Raw genomic sequence first — 16,050 nt, forward strand, 5'->3', positions numbered from 1 at the left:
CTGTCAACTATAAAGTACTTTTTTGGATGGGGTGGAGGAACTCGTTTGAGTAGTAGCTTGCACACCTATTCTGTTCTACATACAGCAATTTGGATGTTCATTGTCTGTTGTCTAGAACCAGATTTCCTGTCAGTTCAAGATGACCTTGCTGGGATCTAGACAGCAGAAAGCAAAGCTCGAATTCTGGTACCAGAACTACGTTCAGGAGCAAGTATAAAAGGAAACGTTTATGCCTAACTTGCATTTGCTTCAAGAAGATGCCCAGGAACCTTGTAGATCTATTCCACCAAGTTCAGTGTGAAATGCATTGAAGCTTCGAAGTTGTTGGAAAATGTGGTAAATTAGCAGCAAAATAAATGATCATTTCAAAGTATCAGTCAGATATGCCAGAATCAGAGAGATCTTTGAGGGCGATTGATTCAACTAGAAGATGATGGCTTTCTATTTTAAAGAAGTTTTCAGAAGGAATGCATGGAATAAAAGATACAACAGATTCAGGAGTTCCTACTTGTGGAAATTGAAATAGAATAGAGGACAGAAAAGGTGTGATTGTACTGACCCAGTAAGACTTAACTTTATGGTCAGAGTAGAAAGATTTTGCCTATACTTGATTCATTTCAGATGAAGATTGATATCTAAAACACATCAGAGTATGTTTAAGGTTAGATGAGATGAATCTCAACAAAGGTAATACACCCAAATAGAACTCGTATTTATGTCTACTCAAATGTATTTTGTTCTCAAGTGGAGTTTCTGTTTGTTGCACTTTGAACTTTGAGTTAGTATGAAAAGTTTTTCTGTAGTAATTTCTGAAATAAGGAGCTGTTTCTTGAGGGTTAGCAAATTTAAATATGGTAGTCGCTTGTTGGATCTGCAGACTTTTTTTCTTGTTACTAAGCTCAGTGGAGTAATTTTTTCATAATTAACTGTCAAATGCGTGATCATCACGAGGAGTAAAATACTCTTTACAATGTTGTTCATGTCAAATTTTAATAGGATTATAATATCCTTTTACATCAGTCTTGCCAATCTCTTTACTAGGGAGCTGAGTTAGTGATTTATGTGCTGGGCAATTAAATGCATGTTTATAGACTTTTATCAGTTTTACTATAAATTAAACAAATAAAGCACATGTAAATGGCCTCTTTGTGCTTGTTTTTGGTAAAGATTTGATTTCCTTCTGCCTAACCTTGCAGATACAAGGGAAATACAGTGGTTTAGAGTTGCAGCCACATCTACTACAAAAGCTCAATTAGGTATTTGGAAGCTTCGCATTATAAAATATGGTGTTTTATTAAGTCTTTTCAGTAATGTTATTTAAAAATATTTGTTGCCTTTTGGTACAGTTTGAGGTATTAAATGCATGTATAATTATGATCAAACAGGCAGTTACATGGATTAAGTCGGTTCTTATATACTTGCTATACTTACAGTATTGTTATATAATGTGGTAATGAAAATTTCTGAGCTTCAATTCTCAGATCATTCACAACTGTTACGTTAACAGTCAAATGATATATTAGAAAAGTTGGAAATTGTGCTGTTTAGCAATTACATCTTACAAAAACTGTTCAACAGTTGAGGTGAGTTATTTGAGTTGTTCTGCTTGGAGATTACTGGAATGGTTGTCTGGTTTGGTTTATTTTCCCTGTCCCTGCCCTGAATTGTAAAAGCAGGTCTACCTTTCTCATGTTTGCTTTATACTTGAGGAGAAGTCAGTTGGAGTTCTAGCCTTCATAACAAGAGAGCCATGATTTCCTGCTGTCTTCAGCTTCTTGAGGAGACTTAGGCATGGCGTTGTTGGTGTGGAAGGTTGTGCCTGATTGCTGTTGGAAAGATTTCTTTATTAGTAAGAGCTGTAGAGCCTTGGCTGAGACTGTTCAAATACTAAATAAGTTCTGTCAGGTAGTCAGTCTCATGAAGGATACAGTTATTTATTGTATGCTGTGTATGTTATTATCCCAAATAATGTATCACAGTGAGCGTTCAAATCGCCTTTCAAACAGCAACATCTTAGGGTTTAATTGATTTTGCTGGTTTTTTTCTACCTCAGTGACTGCCTAAATGGACTTATTTTAAGTTTTTGGTTTTGTTTTCTTTGCTGTTTTACTGTGTCTGATCTTCTTTTAATTTTATTCTGTAGAAGATGAAAACCAAATATCAGATGCAGATGAAATGTTTTTTACAGTTGAATAAGTCAAAATACGTATCATTCCAAAGAAAAAGTTCTTCCCTAAATTATAGGGTTTGTTTAAATTTATGCAAATGAATAGCCGTATTTATCTATAGAATACTGTGGTCAAAGGGAATTTGCTTATTCATAGCATGATACTCCAGGACTAGAGATTTCATTTTAATTTAGTGGGCTTTTTTTAAATGAGTACAGTGTCTGTGCATTGTGGCATCCCTCTTTCCAAAATATTTTCAGTATTGTTAATATTCATACGTAGTATGAATTATTTATTTATGTTATTATTTATACACAGTTATACACTGTTATTATTTATACACAGAATCATTTTTCACTATGCCTTCCTGAAAACTATTACCTCGTGGTGGTGTTTCAGGAATTCAGAAAAACTGTTGCAATCTTTCTGTATTCAGGTTGGAATAGGTGCTAGACCACTGCACAGTGTCTACCAACCAAAAAAATAATGTTAAAATGGGGGTGAGGGACAGGGAATTTTGGTGCAAGTCACGTTGTACAGGTTCATTCAGAGATACGAAAGGAGTACAAGCTGCCAATTCCAAAATAAAGGTGAATTTCAGGTATCTTTTCATTAGTTGAATACTTGCCCTTGCCTTTGAACTGAAGGTGACCTTGTAGTTTAATGCAATATATTAATTTAGGTCGTTGCATTTAGAATTGCCATAAAAAGCTGAAATGGAAGGATTTTTATTATTATTTCATTTCTATAACAGTGAGGATTCTACCCAAATGTGATTTAATGTAAGGACTATAAAGTGAGGAATGGTATGAATTTAGGAGATTATGCCTCCATGTTCTCTGAGCTGTGGAAGTTCTTTTTTGCATACTGTTCTGCAGGGTTTGGGGAAAGAGGCTTTCTTCCGGCACTGGACATTCCCATAAGCCAGCCATTCTTGGTGGAGCATTAATGGAAAAGTTTATCATTACTGTGTGGCTACAGTTTAGTTTATTCTGAGCCCAACTTTAATTCTTCCTGTTTATTTCTAGGAATTTAGAACATCATGAATTGTAGCTCTTTTTAGTGCTTTGTGGGGTCTTGTCTTTTGATCATCAGTTGTTGATTTATAAGCAAGGCTGAGCACTGAGAGAGTTCCAAGGTCGTCGGAGTTGGAGGCAGTTTAATTCAAAAGGGGTTTTTCAAGTGAAAAGTGACTGATTTATTTATTTTTTTTTTTATAGGCTGGAGGTCTGGAGGATAGGGGGTGATTAGACTCTGCATGTTTTATTGGCTTAGAAAATGCTCAGTAGCAATTTAAGTTGGTGTAGACAAATAATGGGCTTGTATCACCTGATACATTTAGTTTGTAGTCTCTATACATGTAGTCTTTACATAGTCTGGTTTTCATTTCTAGTCTTCATACATGCGTTATGTCCATAAATTGAGTTTTACCATAAGATTTGTGTAAATATACAACTCGTTATCTGAGTGACTAATTAAAATCTTGGATATACATCTGTCAGGCAAGCTAAGGGGGGGAATTGTTCTGCAATTGAAAGGTAAACAGTTTTCCCTTTGCCTACACTTCTAAAATAATCTAAGCTTTCTAATCTTACTTTAATCAAAGAAGTTATTTGCACATGATTTAGTTTTATTTTTTGCAGAGTCGAGTGTAAGTTTTTGAACTTTTTTTCTGGATGATTTTTGATTATCAGTACTGTGAGAATCACAAATCATAAAAAAAAAATAATCAAAAATGAGTAATAAGAATTCAGTGTCTGCAAAGCTTTTATAGAGAGAAGGGTTGTAGTTTCTGTTAGTCAAGACTCGGCTAGCTGTTTACCATGAATTCAGTTTATGCAGAGCTGAACTCATTAAATGTCAGCAGATAAAGTTTGTACATCCATCTGAAAGATGTCTTTCCTCCTATATCTCATGTAGAACTTATTTTCCCAGTGGCAATTACTGCGATGTTTTGTAACTGGCTTTCTCAGCTAAGCTGTACATCGGCCCCCCCCAGTTGTTTCTCAAAAGCTGTGTGATGTTTTGTGGTAATTAACCTCTGTGCATGAATGTATAATTCATTTTATGCAGAATGAATATGCTGAGTGTTTTAGAGGGGAACTAACAAACATTTCATTGAAGGAGAAAGCTCAGATTTTGATTCAGACAGGTAGGTTTAATGTCGAACTTTGTTCATAGCCAGACAGTATGAGAAAATCCAGTGTGATGCTATTTTTCTCATCTGTAAGTTAGGGAAAAAGTTTTCAGACAAGCAGACTAAATAGCAGCATGAGAAGGTGGTTCATGAAACCTCACTTTCAGTGATTAGTTGCCTATTTTTAGTGTTATATAGCACACGAAGCTATGTTCAAAAAGACATTTAGGATTACCTCCAGTTAGTACGCTGCCAAAGAGTTCTGGCAAAAATCTGCCGAATGCTACACCTACTAAATCCTGTATTCCAGTAAGAGAAACTTTACTGTGTTGCATGCTGAACTGGACTAAGGGAGGGTAAGAACAGACAAGTACCTCTCTTCTGCACCCCTGCAGTGTAGTGAAGAGGTATTCCTGTTTATCAGGTATAGAACTGAAACACAAAGATGAAGACACTGAATTTACTTCTTAGATATGTGCCAAGCTTTAAGGATGTAAACATCTACAAAGGCCCTCATGTTTATGTGCTTAGGTATTTGGTGAGTCTGGGTAATTAATACATGAGTCAAAATTACTGGCTGATTTCAAGAGACTGTATCAAGCCTTGAATGAATGTCCATAGTAGGAGGAACTCTGTGGTACAAACTGTTGGTCTGGTGTCCAGCTGCTGTCCAGGGCTATGTGTGCCTTCTATGACCAAAACAACACAACTACAGATTTTCTGTCCCATGTGATTGAGGATCCAGCAGTTGGTACCTCTGTTTTGCATGTTATGAAAGATGGATTCACTCAGAAAGCTAAGCACTGCAGAAGTTTAGTTTATGTTTGGATTGAAGTGACTGCTAGCTTACTTTTTGAAAAGGAAAATAAAAAGGTATTTTGAAAAATAGTGCAAATTGTGCAAAATACAAAAATAAGTCACTGTACCTGACAAGTGGCATCTCTAAAAACTGCCCTCCTGGCTGTTGTTCAGTCAGATGCCTCATCAACTGTTTGTCATTAAATGTGGAATTGGCATTGTTTCCCTGAAAACAATTTTTAAAAAATACAGTTTTTATAGATTTCATATTTCAGTTTCCTAAAAGGATACAATATTGCAGCACTGTTGTAGATCTGTAAAATTAAAAGAATTCCGCTCTTAAGAAAATATTCATAGTTCATATTGCAAGTTATTTTCTTTTAGTTGAATATGTTGTAAGAAGAACATAGAATCATGCTGAACCTACTGCACTAATTACCTTGGGGGTGTTTATCTGCAGGAAGTACAGTCTAAAAGACCAACTAAGTAGATCTTTAACTTCCCATACTTCATCTTAATTACATTCAGTTAAAAGTTGAATTTGGTTTACTTTTGTTTTTTAAAATTTTTCTTACAGTTGTTTTTGGGGTGGGGGGCACATATCATGCTTTCCTTTGTTTAAAATGACACTGAAATGCAGAACTCAATTTTGAAATTTTTTTTTACAGAAAAAACGTAACATTTTACTATTTATTAGACGAGAACTGTGAGAAGTAAGGCATTGCACGATTGATGAGAAGAAAAACAGGAGTATTTCTGGCCATCTACTAATGTTTTCCTGTAAAAAATAATCTTCAGGATTAGCTTGGCTATAATAAAATTAGAAGCAGTGCTCAAAATAAATTGGATACACTGGTATGTCATACCAGCCATTAAAAAAAAATAGCCTAGCACTTCTGAGAAGTCGTAATTGGTATGTCGGTTTTGGTGAGGGAAGGTAACACTTGTGAAACAGAACCTGAGAACCTTAGGTGCAACACTGAAAATGTTAAAACGCCCCTATTCTGTTTGTGTCCTGGAGTTTGCAGTCTAAGCAATGACTACTATGGCAACTTTGATACTTGTTTGGTTTGAATATGTTGTGGTTCTGTGGCACATTCAACAATGTAAAAGATAAATGTAGAGGTGTTAAGAGAGAAATTGTGTTGTAGTTTGAAAGGGGTCAGCCACGTTAAAAATCCTGTAGAATAAGGTACAGCCATGATTAACTAAGGACAGGTGGCTCAAGGAACACAGAGGTTTTTTTAATGATTACTATTTTTGAAAGAAGACCTGTTTATCTTGGGTGATCCTCCTATACCGATTCATTCGGCACATCAAAGATTTCTATAGCACTGCTTGACTGCCTCCATGGTTTGATCTGTTTGGGTTACTTTTCTTCCTTTTTAAGTGATAATACCCTGCGATTTAAGTGGAAAATTGGGAGTGAAGTATTTCTTATAAGTGCAGTTTGGCAGAGACCACATATCTTCTGGAAACCTCTCTGTCTGCAACTGTTGCAGTAGTGTCTAATATTGCAAATACTATGTTATATGCGTTTGGATTCTTTTGGAATAGATATTCCATTGCTTGTATCCTATTTATGTCTCCTGCCATTACAAAATACTGTGTGGCAATATTTCAGATTTACCTTTATCAACAGTTAGAACAACATTTTGTAATAGCAATTGTTTTGTTATCTCCAATTGAAGTAAGATGTGTGGTATTGTGGTGGTTTTGTTTTGTTTTTTTTTTCATCTTTTTGCAAACTTGAATCAGGAGAGTGACATGTTCTGTTTGAATCCTTGTGCTGTGCTTGTGTGATGTTCTCCATTTGACAAGTACACCCTGCCTGAGTATTGGGTTTTGTCGTACTTCTACAGTTATGATCTCCAGGATAGGATATCCTGCAACAGTTAACTAACATTAAAGATATTTAAAAACTGTATATTAACAGATTGAAATGAGGTGCTCAGAGATTATTTATAAAATGTAGAACATCACCCACAATGTGTCTGTCACAGATGGAAAAAATGAATGTATTGACAAGTGTGTAGTCCATTGAATAAGTTTATAGACCCTAAAATCCTACCAAAGATTCCCAGAAATTTACAATTTGTCTCCAGTTCTGGATGGGAATTAGCTTAACGAGAAGCATAAATCCCTTTAGGCAGACAATTCTTTATTGCCTCTGTATCAGAAGAAAATAATTTATTTTTCTGAGAATGTGACCGTGAAATTTGTTCCTGAAACATTAGCGAGGCAGAACGGTGCAGTTCTAACTTGTGGATTTGGCAGGGATAAATATATACCACACTTTCACTTCCTTCCAGAATGAATGTGCTAGAGAAACTCGCCATATATGATCAGCTTTTAGGAAAGCCAGTGCTTGCTTTGCAGTCTGCTTCCAGACTCTTTGAGTGTGCAGGTTTTTTCATGTCTTGATGATACTATGCGTGTTTAGACTGGCTGTTTTCATTAAGCCGTAAGAAGTACCACAGACTAAAGTGATCTGTGCGCTCAGAGGTACCTATGCAGCCCAGATTTCAAAGGGAATGGAACGGCTGTGTTTGAGAACAGGTTTTTATTCTTGTAGTAGCTCATAAAAATACTGGCATCTAACTAAACATTGGAGTTTTTCACATGTTCACTGAAGGAACAACATGCTTGTTTTCTAAAATACCAAGGAAAGACAATGATTCTTTGCTCTTGTCATCTGTTGTGGCCCCAAATGTGTTGGCCAGATCCCATAGGTAAATCTTCTCTTGCTAGTAGAATCCATGTTGCCTGCCTAATCAGCCTCTGTAATGTTTCTCATTTTGCACTAGAAGTTACTGGTGTAGTAGTCAAGCCAGGATTTTGGCTTCCATGTGAACGTGAATCATTGTCGTGTCTCCACACCTCACTGTTCTTCCAAGCAGTACAAATGCCATAGTCTTTTAATAATGAATATAGGGCAAATTAAATTTTGGAAACCACCACCATTGTTTCAACCACATGCATGTACACAAATTGCTCTGTTCAGACAAAGGGATTTGGGAAATAATGATGTAGCATATAGTAACTTTATTGTGCTGTAGCCTTATATATTATTTTATAAGAGAGTCAATATGTAAAGCAGTTTAAATATTATGATTTGTATTAACAATACAGATAATGTAGTGGCTGAGAGCAAGAGGGGGAAAAATAAATATAATAGACTGCATTTTTTCATAATGATTCGTGTTTGGGGGCATAGACACTAGAATACAAATTGGATAGAATTTAATTGCTAAAGCTGGTTAAGTGTAAAATTAATTTTAATATGGCTCCAGTGCAACAGTAACTTTGATATATTTGAGAAGCAATTTAAAGAAAACAGTGGTTACTTCAGTTATGGTTTCAAGTTTATAATGACATTTCATTAAAGTTCTTTGACGCTACACCTCCTAAGAATGCCTCCTGAAATTGAAATGCTGATGTTAAGGGAAGATGTTTATTTTACTGATGCTGCATTACGGAATTTAAATGGATAACTGCTGATTGTTAAGTACTGTGTGTGTGTTTAGAAATGTGCAATGTCTCTTTTAAACATAGTACGAGAAATACACAGAGAAAAACATTGTGAGTAATAAGTGTTTTGTCCCATCTACCTTTTGACAGGAGAATTAGATGACAGAGAACAGGCAAAGCTGGAAGTAAAAGTATGGGATCCAGATAGCCCCCTTACTGACCGTCAGATTGACCAGTTTTTAGTTGTAGCACGGTAAGATTAAAATCCTCTAATAAAAAAAATTCCTTTTCCTTTTCCTACTGACTATTTATTCCCCCATATCGTGTTACTCAACTTGTTTGCCATTTTGTGAGCCCTTCTCTTTCCCACAGTTAGCTAAAAGAGAAAATCAGACCATAATCTTCTGCATATTTATTGAAGCTACCAATACAGAGGAGAGAAAAAGAGAGTGAGTTTTTACTGTATTTCAGGTCACAGTAGAATTTGATACTTTAAATGTAGACATCATTCTGTTTTCCCCTCGGAGTAAATGAAACAGGATTTCAGTGCTGATATTTCAGTCTTGCACTAATGTAAAATCAAAGAGTAGAAATAAAGAAAATGTTAACAAATGAAATGAATGCAGAACTTGCCCAATTTGCATATAAGCTGAATAATATGCAGTGCAATTATTTTGGATGGATATTGAAATAAAAGTTTTAAAGTGATGCATTTCATTAGTGAATAAGATCTGGTCAGTTTAATTTTATAAATTAACATGATTATGCAGCTTCATGTGAAGAACATCAAAGCCCTTGGAATTCATAAATACCTTTAAAAATAATTTCTCTACTTAAAAAAAAAAAGCAAAAATCTTTGAAAACTTTATATAGACTTCTTACTGAAGGACAACTCTACACTCACAAGAGACAGCATGTTTCACCTGTCCTGTAATTCATATTTACAAATATAGTACAACTGTACTGTTTTAATGATGGCAGAGAACTGTTAATTGCAGCTAATGTAGGGATTTTACCTGAAACACTCCCCCTTCCATATATTCTGTAACCTGGTTGCAGAGCATAGTCTCAAATCTTCTTAGGCAAATAATCCTTTTATGTTGTTTCCAGTTTCTGTTCTTTATTCTTTCTCTCTTTTGAACAAAGCATTTCAGGAAGGAAATAAAGTTGTTTTATATTTTCCAGCTTGTGTATGGTGAAATGGGTTGCCAATTTATTGCTTTACAGTTCAGATGCTGATCCACCTGGGTTTCTTCTTTCTCCCCTACTTTGTAGTGCTGTATCCTTCCTATACAGTAGTAAAAATTGCCTGCCCCTGTTGAATTTCCACGTAAGCCAGAGGGGTATAGCTGTGAACATGTATCTATTCAGAAGATCGCAATGCCTGGTAGATGCTCCATGGAGCAGAACCCAGAAAACAGAACTACTTCTATCACCAGCAGTATAATACCTGGATATGCATGGGCAGACCATTATGGGGCGCCTTAAAAATACCATCTGTGTGAAGATTATGTGTGTTTTTGAGGGGTTCATTCATTGCTTTCACATCCCTCCAACTCTCCATTTTGCAGCCACTCTGGGGAGCTGAAGTACTGTACTGTGAAGCTGAAAATAGTTCCCAGAGGAGTGTACCAGTAAGCAGTCTACTGGGAAGTGATAGAGAATAAATGAAATTTTATAGAGAAAAACATTCTTCTCCCTTTGTCCCCATATTAAGGGCATCCTGTGCAATGCTGTGCGCTGACCAAGACTGCATTTGTTTAAAGTTGATAAATTTCTGTAAAAAACATTTCTGTTAGAGTGGGAACGGGTCTTGGACATAGCTGACTGATTGTAGCTATCCAAGATTTTGTGGTAGGCAATCACTAATGACCATCTGTAATCAGATGTTACTCAGGTACCACTTCATTGAGGTTCTTCCACAAAACTCACTTTCATCTTTGTAAGCTGCTTTTGAACTGATAGAAACTATTTCCAGGCTCCTGTATACTTGTATGCAGAGGCTGCAAGATCACATTTCTGTTGCATTGTGCTTCTGAGACAGATTTTCACCAATCTCTGGAGAAACGGTTCTCCTATGATGATTGTGGTGGCTTTAAATTCAGTATGTTGTGTGCTTGCATGTAAAGGCTTTCATTATGGTGGACCATTAAAAGCTGCTTGAGTAACAGTGGAGTTGGTATTACGATCTGGGAAACTGTGCTTACAGACTCAGAAGGTATTTCTGCTGTGTCCTAGCTGCAGTTCTCTGGGCGTTGGCTGTGTCTGCTGGGTTTCCATTGGGAATGGTATTTCTCTGGTTCCTGGAAGTTATGTTTAGTTTTGTAAATTTGAAATTCTGACAGTAAGAACTTTTTCCTAGATGCATTCCGGTATGTGGTTTTGGTTAAGTATGCGTATGCTATCTGTGTTTGAAATTTTAAAAGCATTTTCCTGTGATCCTTTATCAAAGGCATTGAGTATTCCTTCGTAGTCAGTCTGCTCTGGTTGAAGGAAGAGTCCTTATAGGCCTTAGCTTTTTCAGTCACACAAGCACACTTTGGTCGTTCTTTAGAAGGTATTTAAATACTCTCTTTTTCTATTTCTGTTGCCCATTTGCAAGAACATTTATATTTGGCCTTGGGCATGTAGCTTTCCCAGTCTTGCCAGGTTTGTTTACTGTCTCAGGAAGGAGAGGCCTTTTTTCTAGGTTTATATGCTTGGTCAGTCTGGGACTGTTCTGTGGTTTAGCTCCAGCTGGCAACCAAGCACCACGCAGCTCAACCTTCCCCTGGTGGGATGGGGGAGAGAATCTGAAGAGCAAAAATAAGAAAACTCATAGGTTGAAATAAGAACAGTTTAATAATTGAAATAAACTAATAATAATAAATAGTAATGAAAAGGAAAACAACAAGAGAGAGAGAGACAAAACCCAGGAAAAATAAGTGATGCAACAGCTCACTGCCCGCTGACTGATGCCCAGCCCATCCCCAAGCAGTGACTGCTGCCCCCCAGCCAACTCCCCCCAGTTTCTATACTGAGCATGACACCATATGGTCTGGAATAGCGCTTTGGCCAGTTGGGGTCAGCTGTCCTGCCTGTGCCCCCTCCCAGCTTCTTGTGCACCTGGCAGAGCATTGGAAGCTGAAAAGTCCGTGACCAGTGTAAGCCCTGCTTAGCAACACCTAAAACATCAGTGTGTTATCAACATTCTTCTCATACTAAATTCAAAACACAGCGCTATGCCAGCTACTAGGAAGAAAATCAACTCTATCCCAGCCAAAACCAGGACAGCCTCTCACTAAGCCCTAGTATGCAATAATATGCTAGATACAAAGGTAAAAGAATATGCCTATCCTGTCCAGAAATTGGAGGTAGCAGTGCCAGAAAAATCTATGGAGATTTTGAAATAATAGTAAGAGTACTTGAGCGGAAAGATCCTTAACCTTGAGCTCCCTGAAGTAGTCTTGCTTGACTGTGGCTTCACAGATCTTCGAAGTGCCTTATTGCTAGTACTGAAGCATAATTTGGGCAAGGGCCTCTTGCTTGAACTAGCAGAAGCATCTGTTAAGAGAAGCTTGAGGCATCAGACTACTGTATTCTGGGTTTGAGTTGTTTTTTGGGTAACACACTGTCATTTGTACTCTGGCAGTGAGAATTCTAACACCATTTTCTACTCCATTCAAATAAGATACAGGTTCATCAACCCATTTTTGTTCTGTCATGTATATTGGCAACAGTTCTTCTGTGACTACTAGCTTCAAAGAACAAGACTCCTAAGAAGCTCCAGCATCAGTTTAGGTCGGTTCATGTTGGCAAATAGTACAATGCCATAGAAGTAGATTTGTAGAATTGAAATATTTGGTGCTGAGGACCTAGCATCCACACTATGCACATTTTGAGAAGTTTCATTTTTAGGCTTTCTCTAATTTGGTCCTGTGAACGAAATATCTGAGTGTGTGGAACTACTGTTTAACTTAACAGAAATCCAGTTTGTGTGCTGCAGGATACCTTTTGATATTGGTTAAAGTACAGTAGATAAAGATGCTGGACATGGTTTCTTTGAAACTCCATTCCTAATTTGAACTAAACCACTGATAGAGATGCACCCTCATCATGCAGTCATCAGTCTCTATCACTCCTAATATTCCTTGTGAGATCTCATGTTCTCTTTCTAACTCTGTTCCAAGTTGCATAGTTTTAGGAAATAAAAATTTTCCTATCGTGTGTATAACATAATAGTCCTGTCCTTTTTTTTTTAATTTGTCAAGGAGTTGAAAATGGTCCTGACCAGACTCAAATGTGGTAGGAGTTGCGGGCTCCAGTCTGGACAGGTGCTGAGAGCTGTAGGCCTGACCTTTTTTTTTTTTTTTTTTGGCTTTTTTTCCATTTTCTTTCTATCTGCTGACTTGGTTTGTAATTTACATGAGAAGTTTTTGGTGCATTCTAGTTTCATTTATGTACTTTATGATGCAGTGAAACAGTTAACAACATGGTTCTTTTATTCTGTTTCATCTGAAGTCTTCTGGAAGGAATATATCTCTAAATCAAGCTGTTTTCCAGATATTTGTTGTCCCAGCCTGTTTCCAACTAAAACAGAGTTTTGAAGACTAATTAAAATAGCCTTAAAGCATTGCATCTCTACCTTAAAATTTGGTTCTTTGATTACTTTGAAGTTAAAATGGCATTGCATACCTCTGGCTAACTTAATGTTCTTTCTCTTCATTTGAATGCCTGCTTATTTTTTGTTACAAAATCACAGAAGAATGGAATATTATGTTAGTCATTTTGAATTAGAGCTTGACCCTTCCTGTGTTGTTTCCACTTTCCCATTTTCTCCAAGACAATGATACTCATTTTCTGTTGGTTACTACTGTGTTGAAGAATTTCACCAGACTGTGGGTATCTCTGGGTTTGCTTTTGTTAACAACTCAGTGAGTGGCAACTTGGTATTGCAATTATTATCTTATATATACTTCCAACACAATTACATAATAAGTTTCCACTATGTTCTCAATTCTTCATTCTTCTAAAAGTCCATTAACTTCCATCGGTCAGCATGTTCTGTCTCTGCTTCTTGATCTTAGAATCCGTTGGTCCATCTCGAAGGATCTTAGAATCCACTGGTCTGTCTCAAAGTTATAAAAGTTACTGTCGTCTTTCTCATCTTTTTTTTTTTTTTAGTTGAAAAACTCAGTATTCTATTTCAAATCTTTGAAATTCTAAAAACTTAACCTTTTAGTCTCTATTATAGATATACCTCGCTTCTAATCTATTTTCTGTCTACATCAGTTAACCTTAATCAGCCTATTTAATTATTCACCTACCTTCTAAAGTCTCATTTATCTTTATCTACTGATTAGCTCAGCTGGGGATTAATCCAACCGTGGAGGGGGCTATACAATGGACAAATGAGAAGTACAGCATAGTCTTGGAATTGTTTACACAACTGTGGTTACATGTCTGTGACCACCTTATCATTAATCTTATTTCTATGATCTTTATATAATAGCTATTGATTCTTTGAAGTCTATAATTCTTTAGTCTCAATTATCTATTTTTCTTAACAACTGATACAGTTGTAAGTGCTTATGGTATATGGAGATTTATTTTTTACACAAATTTATCTTACAGTGAGGAAGGAAACACAGTGCAGCTTCAGCTAGCAATGTGTCCATCATATTGAGGAAAAGAATACACTCATCAACTGAGAACACAAGTAAAAATATTCAAAAATGCACTCAAATAGCGTGCTCCGTTCTTGCAAGATAATTCAGTGGCAGGAGACAAGACTTCCAAAGCTCATCAATGGAAATAAATACATAAAAGTCACTGGTTTGAAAGCTTCAATATTAGTGTGCTTAGTGGATTCTCTTTAGGTGGTGAGAAGTAAGAGGAATTGGAATTCATTAAAGAGGTAGTGAAATTTAATGGCAGAATGGTAACAAAATTGGTGCGGTAAAGATGATGAAAAATCTTGATGCCAGTGCTGCACTCACAAAACTAGATGTTTGCTAGCAAGGTGAATTACAGCATCTAATGGTAGGCAGATGGTTTGGCAATAAAAAGGAAAAATATGTTCACATCAGGTTTACTAGAGGTATCAAAAATACTATGTTTCTGCCTCCTGTCATGCTTGGCCAATACACGTTTATTCCTTTGTGCATTTTGTATTACTCTACTTCTTGACCAAATTAATTTGAAAACAACTAATATAGACTTGGAGCTGAACTTCTTTTTGCATACTTTTTAATTAATTTTGATCTATTGCATTATAAAGAAAAAAATTCTGCAGCAGTGTTTTCATGGACCTACTTTTTGGGGGCTGCAAATCTGTGACTGTGAAATTGCAGGGTGGAGTACAGATGATCGCTTAAATCATATCCTGTGAATTAAACTACTTGTATGTATCGGATTCTATTTCTGTTGAATAATAAGGATTTCACATATGTTCCATTTCTGTTAATTTAGTAATGAAACTGAAGGTAATGCCACCCCCTACTCCGACTTTGAGAGTTTTTTTCAGAGGAAGAAGTAGTGGCAGGTGACTTGTCATGTTTACCATGTCATCTCCCTTTGCATTCTAAATATCTGAAGTGATAATAATGAAGCATGGCACTGTACAGACACTTGCTTAGAAATGCAAAGGGAATGTGTCTTCTGGAACACAATCATTTTACTATGAATATGTTCTTCATGTCAGATTTTGTATTACACAGTGGTAAAAATCTCAGGGGTATTTTTCAACTTCAACTAATACTGTGCTGGTGACATGTATCTCCACCGAAGAAGTATTTTTCTTCTTTCCAAGATTTTAAGTATCACAAGACTCTCTTAAGGAGCAGTCAGGTATTAATTGGCTGTTAGTAAAATGCTGTTATTGTTAGCAGTCTAAGAGGTCATCTTTTAGGATGGTTTCCAACTCTCAGTGAAGGGTAACATTAATGTAGTGATAAGGAAAGCAAAAAGTTTCCTAATATGTAGGAAACCATCAAAGACGTGTTTAATTATTTTCCTCAAAAACATTAACTTTGGGCTGAGGTGTGGGTCTCATTCATTAGCTTGCAAACAGCAGAGGAAAATGGTGAATTTGCAGATTCATGCATGCACCAAGGTGGTTCACTTGAAACAGATTTCTCCATCATATACCCACTACTCATCTGCTATGGCTGAAACAGAGAAACAATGGAAAAAAGTTAACAATTTTAAAATAAACTACCTCAGATTAAAAAGGTTCTCTGTCTCAGCTGCATTTTTGAGACTACAGGCTAGAGTCATAGAATGTTTGGGTTGGAAGGGACCCCTAGATGTCATCTAGTCCAACGCCCCGGCAGTGATCAGGGATGCTGCTAACTAGATCAGGTTGCTCAGAGCCCCGTCCAACCTGGTCTTGAATGTTTCCAGGGATGGGGCCTCCGCTACCTCTCTGGGCAACCCCTTCCAGTGTTTCACCACCCTCATTGTAAAGAATTTCTTCCTTATATCCAGTCTAAACCT

At 36.6% G+C, this 16,050-nt stretch overlaps 1 protein-coding gene across 1 annotated transcript in view; it reads left to right on the forward strand.

Moving 5' to 3' along the window:
• MTA3 (metastasis associated 1 family member 3) overlaps window positions 1–16,050 on the forward strand; it is a gene marked incomplete at its 5' end in the record, with an annotated part of 141,979 nt that overhangs the window by 45,977 nt on the left and 79,952 nt on the right. The window contains one exon of the mRNA XM_035897006.1: window positions 8,725–8,827. Within this exon, the coding sequence (XP_035752899.1) occupies window positions 8,725–8,827 (103 nt within the window). The remainder of the gene's footprint in view (window positions 1–8,724; window positions 8,828–16,050) is intronic.

This window comes from Egretta garzetta, unplaced genomic scaffold, assembly GCF_000687185.1.
Source record: "Egretta garzetta isolate BGI_Z169 unplaced genomic scaffold, ASM68718v1 scaffold166, whole genome shotgun sequence".
In the NCBI taxonomy this organism is placed as follows: domain Eukaryota; kingdom Metazoa; phylum Chordata; class Aves; order Pelecaniformes; family Ardeidae; genus Egretta; species Egretta garzetta.